This window comes from Chiloscyllium punctatum, chromosome 9 (genome assembly GCF_047496795.1).
Source record: "Chiloscyllium punctatum isolate Juve2018m chromosome 9, sChiPun1.3, whole genome shotgun sequence".
In the NCBI taxonomy this organism is placed as follows: domain Eukaryota; kingdom Metazoa; phylum Chordata; class Chondrichthyes; order Orectolobiformes; family Hemiscylliidae; genus Chiloscyllium; species Chiloscyllium punctatum.
The window spans coordinates 61,023,076-61,039,489 of record NC_092747.1 but is presented as its reverse complement, the minus strand read 5'-3'; the positions used below and the strand labels follow the sequence as shown (position 1 = coordinate 61,039,489).

The following is a 16,414-nucleotide window of genomic DNA, read 5'->3' as shown; positions in this document are numbered from 1 at the left end:
ATTACCCATCTTCTGCCTCCCTCCCTTCATAAAACAGGGGTGTGACATTAACCATTTTCCAGTCCTCTGGGACCCTCTCTGATTCCAGTGATTCCTGAAAGATCACCTCCAATGCCTCCACAATCTCCTCAGCTATCTTGTTCTGTAGCCTGGGGTGTACTCTTAGCAGTCTCTGATTTATGTACCTTCATACCTTCCAGTTTCCCCTGCACCTTCTCCTTTACTGGTGGCCACTACAGTCACCTCTACCCCCCCCCCCCCCCCCCACCGACTCTCTCAAAGTTCTGATATACGACATTCTTCCACCATGAAGACTGATGCAAACTACCTTTTCAGTACCTCTGTCATTTCTTTGTTTCCTATTACTACTTCTCCAGCATTCCAAAATCCACTCTTGCCTATTTCTTGCTTTTTATTTATATCTAAAAACAGTCTAGCATTATTTTTAGCAGAGGTCTTGAAAAAGTGAACAGGTATTAAAAGGTCTGAAACATCACATTCTCAGGAATTAGCAATAAATGCAGCTTTGCCACTGCCATCAATATTGAGGAATAATTTGGAATAAAGGACAAATTTGCCTGTTTTGAAGTGAGTTGCTGTTTTCTACCAAATGTTGTTCTGGGACTAGTTCCGTTCACATTGGGCAGCAGTACTTTGGATCTAGGACTGGGTTTATGTTCGTATTTGGAGGATTAATGAAAATAGATCGAGTACACAATTTTTGGAGCCAGAGACGGGTTTGATGGAAAGATAAATGGAACAAAGTTGGCAGAAAAACTCTTATCAGCTAGCATAAGGAAATGTACTTTTTTTTCCCCCAAAATAAAAGTGTTTATACATTTTTCAAAAAGATGAGGTGAAATGGCAGAAGGTTTAAGAGGCAATGGAGTGAAGGGGGGAGTGGGGGGGACAAGTTATGAACTTAGTAAAATAATTTCAATAAATCTGGGTTTTAAGGAAGGAGATAGAAAAAAAGTAGTGATGAACAAATTAAAGATCGTTGTTGGATTCATTGTGAAGTTGTGGGCTTCTTGCCAAAACAGTGTTGAGAGAAAAAGGAGTCATCAGAAGGTAGTGATGTCCTTGTGGTATTATTGCTAGATATTTAATCTGGAGACCCAAGTAATAGTGTAGGGACTCAAATTCGAATCCCTTTGAATTTGATAAAATGATCTGGAATTGAGAGTTGAGTGATGACCATGAAGCCATTATCAGTTTTCAGATAAAAATATTGGATTCACTAATGTTGTTTAGGGAAGGAAACTGCCAACCATACTAATGCAGGTCCACAGTGATGTGGTTGTCTAATAATGGCCCTCTGACATGACCCAGCAAGCCATTCAGCTGTCACCATCATAAGAATGCCTCAAGAGAAGAATGAAACAAAAGAGACCCATCAGATGTCTACCGAGGCATGAGAATCAAAATTGCAAATACAGACATGTCAACATTCAAAGTCCTCTACTAATATCTGGGGGGCTCGCGCCAAAATTGGAAGAGGTGTCACGCAGTCTAGTCAAGTAACAATATTTCGCAGAATCATACTTTCCCAACTCTATCCCCGATACTACTGTGCACCATCATAATTTTTGGGTTTTTTCTTGTCCCACTGACAAGACATCTAGGAGAGGGGACAGCACAGTGGTATACAGGCAAGAGTGTCTTGCCCTGAGAATCCTCAATATCATGAGGTCTCACAGCACCACCTGAAACATCAGGCAAGGAGCTCACCTTCTGATTATGGAGTACTGCCCCTCTTCAGCTCATGAATGAATGCTTCTCCATGTTGAACACCACTTGGAGAGAGCACTGAAGATGCAAAGGGCACAGAGTGTGCTCTGGGTGAGGGATTTCGATCTACATTACCAAAAGGGGCTTAGCAGCAGCACTACTGATTGAGCTGGTTGGATCCTAAAGGACATTGTTGCTAGACTGGGTGTGTAGCAGATGATGAGGGAATCAACAAGAGAAATAAAGCATATTTGTGGAGCTTCCTTTTCTAGTGAATTGTTTAATTGTCCACCATTCCTACCACATCGAGTCATGAGTGATGCAGAGGTAAGATCTGATCCATTGGTTGTGGAATCATTTATCTCTGTCTATTATTTGCTACTTATGCTATTCCAATCTGCCTATTACAGATGTATTGCTAAGAGTGACCACTGCACAGTCCTTGAGTGGACGAAGTGTTGAGAATTGTGGTACTATCACAGTGCTAAATTGGACAGACTTGTAACAGATCTAGCAACTCAAAACTGGGCATCCATGAGGTACCTTGGAAGTCAGCAATAGCAGAATCTTAGTCCAGCAACTCCTGGCCTGGTATGTCCACCACTTGACTATTGCCATCTTGGCAGGGCATCAATACTGTTTCAATGAAGAGAGCTTGAAGACATGCCAGGTATTCCTAAAATTGAGGTGTCAACTTGGTGAAACTACAGAGTTGGACTATCTGTGTGCCAAATAGCATAAGCAGCAAGTGATAGACAGAGTTAAATGATTCCACAACCAATGGATCAGATCTTACCTCTGCATTCCTGCCACATCGAGTCATGACTGATAGTGGACAATTAAACAACTCACTAGAAAAAGAAGCTGTACAAACATCGAGCGCAGCACATCAGTGCAATAGATAAGGCTGAACCACATCGAACAATCTTCAGCCAGAAGTGCCAAGTGGATGACCCCCTCCAGTGGTCTGAGCATCACAGATAGCAGTCTTCAGCCAATTAAATTCAGTCCATGTGATATCAAAAACCAGCTGGAATCACTAAACTGCAAAGGTTATGGGCCTTGACAACATTCTAGGAATAGTACTAAAGACTTATCCTCTATGACTTTCCACATCCTGAACCAAGATGTTCTAGTACAGCGAGAACATTGGCCCCTATCCAACAATGTAAAAAATTGTCCAGGTATGACCTGTACACACAAAGCAGAACAAATCCAGTGCAAGCAATTATCACCCCATCAGTCTACGCTCTGACATCACTAAAGTTACGGAAGGTGTCAACAACAGTGCTATTAAACAGCACCTGCTTAGGAATGGCCTGCTCACTGATGCCCACTTTGGGTTCTGGCAGGGTCACTCAGCGTCTAACCTCATGGGAACCTTGGTTCAAACAGTGGCAAAAGAAAAGAATTCCCAAGGTGAGATGAGAATGACATCAAGGTTGCATTTGACCAAATGTGGCATCAAGAAGCCCTAGCAGACTTAAAATCAATGGAAATGAGGGAAAGCATTTTGCTGATAAAACCTGACAGAAAGGAAGTTGGTTGTGGTTGCTGGATGTAAGTCATCTCAACTCCAGGACATTTCTGCCTGAGTTCTTCAGGGTAGTGTCCTAGGCCCAGCCATCCTCTGCTACTTTATCAATGGCCTCACCATCATAAGAGTGAGCAATGGGGAACCTAATATTTACTTATCTATGCTACTCAACTATGTGATCTGCCTGTATTGCTCACAAGACAAAGCTTTTCACTGTACCTTGATACTCGTGACAATTCATTTCAATTCAATTCAATTCACAATGTTTAGAACAATTCACGACGACTCAGACATTGAAGCAATCTGTATTCAAATGCAGCAAAACCTGGACAATATCCAGACTTAGGCTGAAAACTGGCAAGTAACAATCACACCACATAAATGCCGGGCAATTGACCATCTTCAACAGTAGAAAATCGATGGTGTTACTATCACTGAATCCCCACCATAAACATCCTGAAGGTTAATATTGATCATACATTGAACTGGATTAGTCATATAAACACAGTTGCTACAAGGGCAAGTCAGAGGCTAGGAATTCCTGACTACCCAAAGCCTGTCCCTCATCTACATGACTAAAGTCAGGAATGTGAAGGCATATTCCCCACTTACCTGGATGGGTTCAACTCCATTAACACTCAGCTTGATATCATTCAGGACAAAGCAACCTGCTTGATTGGCACCACATCCACAAAGCTCCACTCCTTCTACTACCAATGTTCAATAACAGCAGTATGCACCATCTACATGATATACTGCAGAAGACATTACCTTTTAAACCAGCAACCACTTCCATCTAGAAGGACAAGGACAGCAGGTACATGGAAACACCACCAGCTGAAATTCCTCACCAATCCACTCTCCGTGCTGAGTTGGAAATCTATCCTGTTCCTTTAGTGTCATGGCTCAAAATCAAAGAACTAACTCCCTAATGGCTTTGTGGGTCTACCTACAGCATGATTCAAGAAAGCAGCTTAGCACCACCACCTCAAAGCCAAGTAGGGATGGGCAATAAGCCCTGCCCCGGCCAGTGATGCCCACATTTCATGAACAAAATTTTTAAATCTCAAAAATTACTCGTGCTATTTGATACTATGTGTAAATATTGAGAACAGGAAAAAATTGAAGCTTTGATATTATCCTCCGAAAGAGGAGTGATAGGATAATTTCATCGAGGTGTTAACAATTATAATACACTTTGTCGATCCAGATTGAAACAGACTACCAGTGCTGAAGTCATCTATGATTGGTTCACTGCCAGAGTGCAGAGAAGGTTTGGAGAAGCCGGTGTTGCACTGGGATGTACAAAGTTAAAGATCTCACAACACCAGGTTATAGTCCAACAGATTTACTTGTTCTTTTTCTATCAAGCTCACAAACATATGGGAGGCATCATTGGAGCTAGTGATTGAAGCAAAGAGCACACAATATTTGAGTAGGTTGGAAGGTGTTTGCAGGAACTGAGGATTAAAAAAAATGCAAGGACAGAACAGTTTTATGAAGTTTTGGCAACTGCTGTTATCAAACCCAAATCCCTGTGTTTACTGGTGCTTCTGTATTGTAATTATGTGAAGGCAGGTTGTGATTTTTTTTGGTGTATACCCCTCATCATTGCTTAATCAAATTTAAAAACGCAATGTCTTCTCTTTACTCTCCTACAGTAGGTCAGTCAGAATTTACATTGCTTGCATTTTCTTTTTTTTTTAAACTTACACTGCTACATCTGTTCAATTTTAATTTTGTTTTGCCCAGCTGTTCATTGAAATTACCAAGTCTTGTGCTCTACTTTTCTAGCTTGAAAATTAAAGGCTAGATATTCTGGTGGGGGAGTCAACATTCTTTGATTTTGATTGGAATTAGTGCCTGTAGTTACAGGCATACAAACTAAATGCCCAAGGTTTTAACCTTCATATAATTTCCCTGTAAATTGTCCATTAGGCTCACACTGGTGTGAATAGTCAATTTTGAAGGCATGTCTGAACAGTTTCAGGAAGTCCTCAAGCATATCAGATTGTATGACTGTAGAGAAGGTTCTTTTGGGGTTCCTGGAATATTCCAAAGAATTAAAGGACCAGACGTTGGTTGACATTAAGTAGGCTTTCCACTGCAATGCCAAGCCATGCAGTAGGAAGTTACAGAAACATTCTCTTGTCTGTAGCTCAGTCACAACTGAATTAATTCATAAGTCTATTGTACTTGGCTAAGCCTAATAGTCAGAGGGATTAGAGAAATCATCCTTGTCATCTAACAGTGCTTATGGGGTCAAGGGATCAGGCAGGGTTTTGAAATTGACTTGAATGCCACTTAACTAGACATGTTATTGAACTATCACTGCCTATGAAACTGCAAAAAACATTAGTCAGCATGATCCTCGGAGGGCAGAAGATGGAAAAAGTGAAAGCACTACAATATCTAAACAAAATATTTTATAATTTTAGCCAACAGCTTGAATTTTTCCATCAGCTTTGTCTATACTAGTGGAGAACTATTAAAAATGTATCACTTGAAAATCCGCAGTTTAAGTTAGGATCCTGCAAACATATCCAGTAAAGGCATACTTGAGAGCTAGTATACAGTGTAAAAAGTGGTGTTGCCAGACCCAGATTTAGCTTCGGTGTGAATTACATTGATTTTAGTCAGATGAATAAGGTGGTGTTGGGATGGTTGGTTAGTCACATGGTGGGAAAGAAAACTTCGCTTTAGATTGGCACTGTAAAGTGGAAGAGGTCTTCTATGCTTTGATGACAAGAAAGAATGCTTGAAATGGAGGAAATAAAATTTTAGTTGTAACTTTAAGTTTTTTCTGAAAGACTAGAAAGAACTTTTTGCAATATAATTCAAGTTAACAGGCAAATGATTTATTCCTGCTACCGTGACTAATTTAACTATTATTCTGTTGCAGACTTGGTCTAAAAGACACATACCATTGGTAAGCAAAAACAGTTTTTAAATTTAGTATTCATACTTTGTCTGTAATCTGTAAGTATGGTTTTTATCCTTGTACTTTGCTTTACTGCAGACTTTCTATTACATCAGTGTCTTTAATGAGGTCCTGAAATTGGCTTGAGTCTTCAGACTTCAATCACCAAAAACACCTTGTACTCATCCCCTTACCGACCTTAAATCCACTGCTTTCATGTAGCTGTCTATGGAGGTAAAGCTCTTCCATAACTAGATCAGCTTGCTCTCAAATTCCAAACCTATTCCCCTTCAGTTTTGTTTTTAATTCAGTCAGGATTTGAGTTGTCCTGCTGGCTGGGCCAGCGTTTAATGCCTATCTTCCATGCCCTGAGAAGGTAGAGATGAACTGATGCAATCCATTTGATGTAGGTACATAAAGGTACCTCACAGGACGATGAGGGAGGAAGTTTCATGATTTCTGAATCCCTGATCCAGGAACAATGATATATTTCCTAGTAGTTTGGAGGGATATTGCAGGATGCTGATGTTCCCATGTATCTGCTAGCTGTGTAGAGAAGTAATAATTCATCAGCCAAGGTTGCATCATGTTTGACCTGATGCCATAAGACTGCATGATGTCTGGAGTCAATGTTGAGGATTCCAAATGCAACTCCTTCCAACTGTATACCACCGTGTCACACTTCTTCCAAGGATGGTAATGGTATTATCTGGAACATTGTGTGATATATGATTATGAGTACGACTGTCAGGCTGTTGCTTTATTAGTCCATGAGAGAGTGTTCTCAATTTGGCCATAATTTAAAAGAAAAACTAGGCCCTCCGATGTTAGGTACAAGGGTTAACAGCATTGTTTCCCAGCACTGTTTCCGGTGCCTATACTGATGCCAAGTGGTCCATCTTTTTTGAATGGCTTGCTAGGCCATTTCGGACGATAATTGAGAATCAACTACATTGCTGTGGATCTGGAGTTATATGGAAATCAGACTGGGTCAGGATGACAGATTTCCTTCCTTAAAGGGCTTCAGTGAACAAAATTGATTCTTACAAGAATTGGGAATGATTTCATGGTCATTTTAAAATTTTAATTCATGAATTTTTTACATTCAAATTTGACCTATTATGTAGTGGGATTTGAACTTGAGATCCCAGAGCATTACATAAATTAACTCGTCCAGTGACAATACCACGACATCGTCAGCTCCCTCAAGAATCCAGCCATGACAACACCTCTGAGATCTATGAAATTTAATACCTATTAAAATAACCTAATACATTTCTCCCTTATATCTGCCTTTGATATTCTCATCCCATAAATTATTCTCCATCTCCCATTCATATTTTTCAATTCCACTGTCTTTCCACTATTATAAATATCAAATCCTGCTCTTCAAAGTCAGAGAGCTGAAAACCCGGGAGCGTTAGTGCATAACTGGTTCAGTCATTCATTTATAAATTTGGCTCAGCTATGTCAAGCACCATTGTGCCTTGACCATCCCACTGAAATTCTTCTTCCATATCATGGAAGCATGCCATCCTTTTGTCAAAGGGATCTTTTCTCCATGACATTTCCTCCAGCACAGCGCTCTTTCCATCACATTCTACTTGTTAGAACCATGACTGATTTTTCAACTTTTTAATTATTTTTTTAAACATTTTGGTTTGGAGTAGTGAACTGGGAATTATGTTCTGGAAATGATCTGTGGGCTTTGGGACAGCTTGCGGTCAAAGAAGAATAAGCCACACAAGCTTTGTTTGTTTGTGAGGCCTACTCTGGAGGCTAGTTGTAGTCTGATTCTTGATTTAAAGGGTTCCAACAGACAGGGTGACCTTGGGAAGAAGATGGTTACTAAATAGATAGCAGAAGTTGGCTATTAACAAGGGCAATCCTGAGAATTGGTTCCAGCAGGTCTGGAAGAGTCCCCATGTTCAAGCCTTGAATACTAATTGAGGCCTTAGTAAGAGATAGTTCAGTATATCAGGGCAGAACCAGAATTGAGGTTTTGTTTTTAAAGTATGTTTTTTGAGAGCTAAGCTTGGCTGCTGTCAAGACAGCATAAAGATTTGAAAGCTCCCTGCCTAATCTGCCACACCATCTTCTGGAAGACCAACAAAGTAGAGAGCTGAGTTAGAAGTATTGCTGCCTTTGTTTGGATGAACTGAGAAGATTGCTCTGATCAATGTTGCAGTAAAGCAACCAAGAGTCCCACATTTATTCTGTGAGATGGAGCATCATGAAAACCATTTAAGTAATCTGGCCAGTTTTGTTATTTTCTTTTATTTATCCCTTAACTGTGTTTGTTTGTCTCTCCTTTGTATGAATTGGCATAAAAGCAAATGTTTTGAGTTTAAAGCATTAAGCAGTTAACCTTGTTGTTTAATTATTCCTTTGCTAAAATTATGTATTTAATAAATAGCTAAGTCTTTTGTTTGAGATGCAAAACTGGTATCAGGGATTAATTATTCACCAGTTCAGTGACTGAATATTCAAATTCTGGTTAGAAGCCATAAGAATAATTATTAGGGGCTTTCAGGGATTTAATTTTACTGTGTTGTGAACACAGAGGTAGAAAGGCTGATATGGTTTGACCGTCTGTCTACATGTCATAACATTACTCCAATATCAAATGAGTTTCTTCCTCTCTAAGATTGAGGCTATTTCACCAGCCACTCTACTCTTCTATTCCATCTATTTTAGCTTTGACTCCCCCATCATTTTACAGTTTGTCTCCTGTCTCTCTTCCTGAACAGTCTAACCTTTTCCATGAGAGTGACTCAATTCATTCAATTCCTTTTCCAACTGAAATGTTGGCTAACTTTGTTAATGTATCCTTTACTGAGTCACTGTTCGTTGCTGTTTTTTGAGCCTTGGCAGAACTCCAAACTTTTACCATTGAGTGCTTCTCCTTCCAAAACAAATTGCTTCAGTTGTTAACGTTTGGCACCTATCCAACCATCAACTGAAATTCAGCCATCCAAAGTTATCCATTATTAAGATTGCTTAATTCTACTTTTGTATCTTCAAGTGGTACATTATCCATTTGCTTCATCTATTTCTCGTACCCCATTCTAGCCCCCTGCCACTGAAAGCACTGAGATTGTTTTCTGTATTTGTGTCAATAGATATGTAAGTGGATGATTAGCTCTTTGATAAATGCTTAACCCGCTCATCGTATGGCCAGTGGCTAAAGATACCATGTAGACAGTCATTCCTGTTATGGTTTTGACTCACATTTTGATCATTGTTTTGAAAAACTTCACTGACCTCATTCCTCCATGTCTCTGTCTCTGAGCTCATCTTGTCCTACAAACCTCAGGTATCTGTGCTTACCTAATGTGGCTATCAGCTCTCTTAGCCCTGACTTTGAAGTTCCCCGAAGTCCCTCTACTCCTCCTTTCAGACACTCTTGAAAACCCAGCTTCTTGACAAAGCTTTTGGCCATCTGCCTTATTATGTAGCCTTTTGTGACTTACAGTCACAGAGGTGTACAGCATGGAAATAGACCCTTCGGTCCAACCCTGCCGACCAGATATCCCAACCCAATCTAGTCCCACCTGCCAGCAGTCGGCCCACATCCCTCCAAACCCTTCCTATTCCTGTACCCATCTGAATGCCTTTTAAATGTTGCAATTGTATCAGCTCCACCATTTCCTCTGGCAGCTCATTCCATACACGTACCACACTATGTGCGAAAAAGTTGCCCCTTATATCTCTTTTATATCTTTCACCTCTAACCCTGAACCTATGCCCTCTAGTTCTGGACTGCCCGACCCCATGGAAAAGACTTTGTCTATTTATCCTATCTATGCCCCTCATGGTTTTGTAAACCTCTATAAGGTAACCCCTCAGCCTCCGACGCTACAGGGAAAAAAGCCCCAGCCTGTTCAGCTTCTCCCTATAGCTCAAATCCTGCAAACCTGGCAACATCCTTGTAAATCGTTTCTGAACACTTTCAAGTTTCACAATGTCTTTCCAATAGGGAGGAGACCAGATTTGCACGCAATAATCCAACAGTGGCCTATCCTATGTCCTGTACAGCTGCGACATGACCTCACAGCACCTGTACTCAATATCTGACCAATAAAGGAAAGCATACCAAAAGCCGCCTTCACTATCCTATCTACCTGCGACTCCACTTTCAAGGAGCTATGAACCTGCACTCCAAGGTCTCTTTGTTCAGCAACACTCCCTAGGACTTTACCATTAAGTGTATAAGTCCTGCTAAGATTTGCTTTCCCAAAATGCAGCACACCTCGCATTTATCTGAATTAAACTCCATCTGCCACCTCTCAGCCCATAGGCCCATCTGGTCAAGATCCTGTTGTAATCTGAGGTAACCTTTGCTGTCCACTACACCTCCAATTTTGGTGTCATCTGCAAAATTACTAACTGTGTCTCTTATGCTCACATCCAAATCGTTTATGTAAATGACAAAAAGTAGAGGACCCAGCACCGATCCTGTGGCACTCCACTGGTCACAGGCCTCCAGTCTGAAAAACAACCCCCAACCACCACCCTCTGTCTTCTACCTTTGAGCCAGTTCTGTATCCAAATGGCTAGTTCTCCCTGTATTCCGTGAGATCTAATATTGCTAAACAGTCTCCCATGGGGAACCTTGTTGAACGCTTTACTGAAGTCCATATGGATCAAATCTTCTGCCCTCATCAATCCTCTTTGTTACTTCTTCAAAAAACTCAATCAAGTTTGTGAGACATGACTTCCCACACAATAAAGCTATATTGACTATCCCTAATCAGTCCTTACCTTTCCAAATACATGTACGTTCTGTCCCTCAGGATTCCCTCCAACAACTTGCCCACCACCGAGGTCAGGCTCACTGGTCTGTAGTTCCCTAGCTTGTTCTTACTACCCTTCTTAAACAGTGGCACAACTTCAGCCAACCTCCAGTTTTATGGCACCTCATTTGTGACTATCGATGATACAGATAACTCAGCGAGAGGCCCAGCAATCACTTCTCTAGCTTCTCAAAGAGTTCTAGGGTACACCGGCTGAGGTCCTGGGGATTTACCCACCTTCATGCGTTTCAAGACATCTAGCATTTCCTCCTCCGTAATAGGGACATTTTACAAGATGTCACCATCTATTTCTCTACATTCTATATCTTCCATATCCTTTTCCACAGTAAATACTGATGCAAAATACTCATTTAGTATCTCCCCCATTTTTTGCCTCCACACAAAGGCCGCCTTGTTGATCTTTGAGGGGCTCTATTCTCTCCCTAGTTACCCTTTTGTCCTTAATGTATTTGTAAAAACCCTTTGGATTCTCCTTAATTCTATTTGCCAAAGCTATCTCATGTCCCCTTTTTACCCTCCTGATTTTCCTCTTAAGTATACTCCTACTGCCTTTAGACTGTTCTAAGGATTCACTTGATCTAACCTGTCTATACCTTACATATGCTTCCTTCTTTTTCTTAACTAAAACCTCAATTTCTTTAGTCATCCAGCATTCTCTCTACCTACCAGCCTTCCCTTTCACCCTGACAGGAATATACTTTCTCTGAATTCTCGTCATCTCATTTCTGAAGACTTCCCATTTTCCAGCCATCCCTTTACCTGCGAACATCTGCCCCCAATCAGTTTTTGAGTGTTCTTGCCTAATACCATCAAAATTGGCCTTTCTCCAATTTAAAACTTCAACTTTTAGATCTGGTCTATCCTTTTCCATCACTATTTTAAATCTAATAGAATTATGGTCGTTGGCCCCAAAGTGCTCCCCCCTGACACCTCAGTCACCTCCCCTGCCTTATTTCCCAAGAGTAGGTCAAGTTTTGCACCTTCTCTAGTAGGTACATCCACATACTGAATCAGAAAATGTTCTTGCACACACTTAACAAATTCCTCTCCATCTAAACCCTTAACACTCTGGCAGTCCCAGTCTATGTTTGGAAAGTTAAAATCCCCTACCATAACCACTTACAGATAGCTGATCTCCTTACAAGTTTGTTTCTCAAATTCCTTCTGACTATTAGAGGGTCTATAATACAATCCCAATAAGGTGATCATCCTTTTTGTATTTCTCAGTTCCACCCAAATTGCAGATATAATCTACAGTAACCCTTAAACTCTCTTTAAATTTGATGGTAGAGTTTGCTTTGTGGCTTGGTGGTAGAGTTTGCTTTGTAGCACCATGGGGGTGAATTAGTTCAGTTAGCTGGATGGTTGGTTTATGATGTAAAATGAGACCAACAGTATGTGCTCAAGTACCACATTAACTGAGATTAACAGTAAGAACTTCCCTTCTCAACTTCTCTCACCAAGGCATGTTAACCTTCAGATTAAACCACTACCAGTCATCTCTCTCTACTAAAAGAACAGTCCTAGGGTTCTCTAGGACTATGGGGACTTTACCTATGGCACCACTCTGAAACACCTTCTAGAATTGTATTGTGTTAAGGATGCTGTCTCAATATAGTTTATTACATTAAATTCAGATTTGCAGTAGTCCATCTTCACTGCTATATACAAATACTGTCATAAAAAGAACAGGTTAAACCAGAGTTAAATAAATAGCCACCAAACCTGTTGTAAGTATATAAATACCTAAAAGAAAAGTGGGTTTTTTTGTATATTGTCAACATAATCACAAACTATTGAATGCAATTGTAATTTAATTTACAATACTACAAATTAATTGAAAATGTACATACTGTTTTTAAATCATCTCACCCCTTCTAGGTATGAGGAACTTCGCCAGTTTGGATCAGTGCCACATGGAGGATTTGGATTGGGATTTGAGCGATATTTGCAGTGTATCTTGGGTGTTGAGAACATTAAAGATGTTATTCCATTTCCAAGGTTTTCTCACTCTTGCCTTTTGTAAATCTGAGAGGAGTAAATCATGTTTTATGATTAAAGGTTTTATTTCAAAAACAACTGAACCTTGTAAAATTGGCAAATGGACAATATTTTCTCATACTGTACAGGAGTTTAATCAATTCTTAAATATTTACATATGAAATTGATGTGAGTTGTAATGAGAAAGATGGAAGGTGACCATATGTCAGTAGTTATTGTATTTCTTTCTGATAAATGTTTCCAGGATGGTTTTTTTTTAATACAATTAAGAGAATATATCAGATTACCATTCTTCCAACTTCCTTCAGTTGGCTAACAAGAGAAATTAATTTCTATTTCTCTTTCAGCGAGATTTGTGATGAAGTATTGTGTAATTCGGATCTTACTGGTAATAAACGGTAATTGCATTGAGTTTTACTTAAACAAACCATTTTGGTATATGTTTCAATATTGAGAAAATTATGCTATTTACCCTGTTTTTGGGTTTCATGCATTCACTTATACCATGGTATTATTATACCTATCAGAGTTATTGCCAACGGAAAATAAGAGTGCAGGTAATACTTAAAGCAAATCAGTTTTTCATTCCAAGGAAGAATAATAGAAGCCTAATTTTTTTTGGATTAAGATTTATCATTTTGGGAATGACAGCCACATATAATAGTGTATCAAGATGCTTTCCAATACACACACGTCTCACAGTTAGGACAAGAATTGGTGGAAGTGACATAGAACGTCATCCAAAATGGAAGATTTGAAGAGCCGTTTGAGAAAAGGAAAGAATAAGATGAAATTCAATGCTATCAAGCATCTGTTCCCAAAATTATAAATGACTGTATTGCAGGGCTGGAGGTGAAAGAATAAACAGACAGTGAATTGGGTTAACGAAGGTTGCAGAATCAAGGATGACTGAGCACAAAGACTTTTAAAAGGGGATAGATTGTGAAGTCAATACTTAAGAATAAGAAACTAATAAAAGTGATCAATGGTAGGAATTATATGGAAAGAAGATTTTGTCAAAATGGATTAAGGTGTGGATAGCTTTGGGTTCATGTATAATGCAGGTCTGTCAACAAGGTTGGACAAACAGAACCTGGAATTCAGTTGGAATGAACACTGGAGGAAGGAAGATATTTAGGACCCATTCAGCAATGAATTATTACATAACATGGATCCAAATAGTGATTTTACTATGATTATATTTTGTTTCAACACAGTGAAGTTATTGACAGTATTGTAAAAGTAAATTTTCATGTTTCCTGCAGCAACTTAAATCCATTGAAATTAGCATTTGAGATCAAAGGTTGTCCCAGGATTCTAGGATACTATGGGATAAATTTTGTTTGACAGTAGAGAGGATTAACCAAATGCTGTCTTTTTGCCTAGTCTGACTTTCAATAATTTGCATACTTAACTGAAATTACTTGTGTAATATGCAAACTTCAAGACTATAAGGTGGCATTGTTTATTCCCTACATGAGCCAAGAATTCTAACTGTAGTTGAGGAAGTCATTTGAATTGGTTAATTGAGACGAGACATGGTCAGGCAGACTTAAACTTCATATTCCATTTTATTCCGTAAATTATAAAGGTGGCCAGATGCATAATAAATCAGATGTAGCTCCCCCTACTGTACAATGTGTGGTCAATATATCCAAAGCAGACGATTCCAAATTACTTGTGTGCAAAATGAGTTGACCTTTTCAGGGTGGACAGCGAGAGCATCTCTTTGGTCTTAAACTTTTATGGGTTGAGGAACAGGCAAGTCACCAGAGATGAGACACTGTAGTTTTAAATTTTACCATTTCTGTAAATGCATATAACACACATCAAATAAAATGTAATACTTGAATAAATGTACTTTTTTACAATTGAAAGTTTTGTTGAAATTATTCAATTAAATGATACTACATAAGTCTGAACAGAAAAAACTGGGTTTCCTGAATATTTGTTCACCATCAGGACTGGCTGTGAAATTTACCAGGAAAATGTTCGTTAAACATTCAAGGCAAGCTCCCTGAGCTTCCCATTCCTTTAATGCTATAATTTTGTGTATGGTTGTGTTCTGTTGTAAGAGGGTACACAATTGGCATCTTTTAAAGAGGAACTTGCCAAATCTTCATCCTCCTTCAAGAAGTGTGAAGATTTTGGGTAAAAAGCTGCCACTAACCTCTTCCCTTACTCATCTAAAGTTTAGTGATAGGAAGTGGTAAAGGATGACCATGTGGAGATCTCAGCAGATGTGGCACATTCTTGAGCAGCAAAGATTTATTACATAGTAAGAAAGCATTATAGTCTTCTATAACATGATAGATACAGTCTTGTACGACCTCACGATAAAGAAAATCATGTAATAGAAATAACAGGGCCTATGGGAAAAAAACAGGGTTGGGGCAGATCACCAAAAATATCAGTAAAAATCGAAACAAAAACTAGTAATTAGCTTAACACAAACAATAGCACAGTCTAAGTAAATATTAAAATCATTTTAATGAAGTAATGCAATACATTTGACACTTACCCTGAAAAACTGGAAGGTAACGAAGGGGTTTCTGAGTTTGCTGAGTTAGTTCTGTATTAAGACAGGGACTGAGGGTCATCGTCAATATCATCATTACATTCAGGTGCAGGGTTACAACACAAAAGAATTATTCTAGGAGTGGATGCCTGTGATTCATTATCCTCAGTTTCTTGGGGGTTGGCTTTAAAAAGGCATCTAATTTTTGCTGTTTTGCCATCTTTCTTCTTTCATGAAGCTGTTCATGGTGTGTCAAATATGACTTAATGTCACAAACTGCTATCCTGCAGCGTTCTGCATTGTAGTCATTGTCTTCTAAGAGCTGCAACTCCCCTCTGGATAGAAGATAAAAGTGGAAAGCTCTCTTGGTGCTGCATCCTGGACTTCATCGTCTTCATCTCGAGTTTCAATTTCCCCTGCAGCAACAAGCTGTTGTAAATCAGCTGTGGAGTGGTGTTCACAATGGGACTCGAGCAGCTCATTGACATCCTTAGTCTCCACTTCAAATCCAACTTGTTTTGCAAGAGTGACACTGTTTTTTCATTGCTGGAAGCTCCTCTGATGGTTCATTGCCTTTAAAATCATGACAATCTGGGAGAAGTTTCTCCCAAACTGCATGCAAGCACTCCCACATGACATCACCGCAGGCCTCCACAATGATGTCAATAGCATTCTTCATGTTATAGCTCTTCCAAAATTGAAGAATACTGTCCTCATTATCGCTGTCAGCTGCAATCAGCTTCCTGAATGTACACCTTAAATAATAAGCTTTAACAGCTACTATTGCACCTTGGTCCATTGGTTGAATGAGAGAGGTTGTGTTCGGAGGTAGAAATACACTTTGATGTTTTACAAAGTTCACCAATTGTAGACAGGTGGCTTAGTGCGTT

At 39.5% G+C, this 16,414-nt stretch overlaps 1 protein-coding gene across 5 annotated transcripts in view; it reads left to right on the top strand.

The window, feature by feature from the left end:
* nars2 (asparaginyl-tRNA synthetase 2, mitochondrial) overlaps positions 1-14,883 on the top strand; it is an 86,529-nt gene extending 71,646 nt beyond the window's left edge. For all 5 annotated transcript variants that reach the window (XM_072577668.1, XM_072577669.1, XM_072577666.1 and 2 more), the window contains 2 exons: positions 6,171-6,197; positions 12,887-14,883. In XM_072577668.1, the coding sequence (XP_072433769.1) occupies positions 6,171-6,197; positions 12,887-13,031 (172 nt within the window). In that variant the 3' untranslated portion in view covers positions 13,032-14,883. The remainder of the gene's footprint in view (positions 1-6,170; positions 6,198-12,886) is intronic.
* Positions 14,884-16,414: the final 1,531 nt, after the last annotated feature.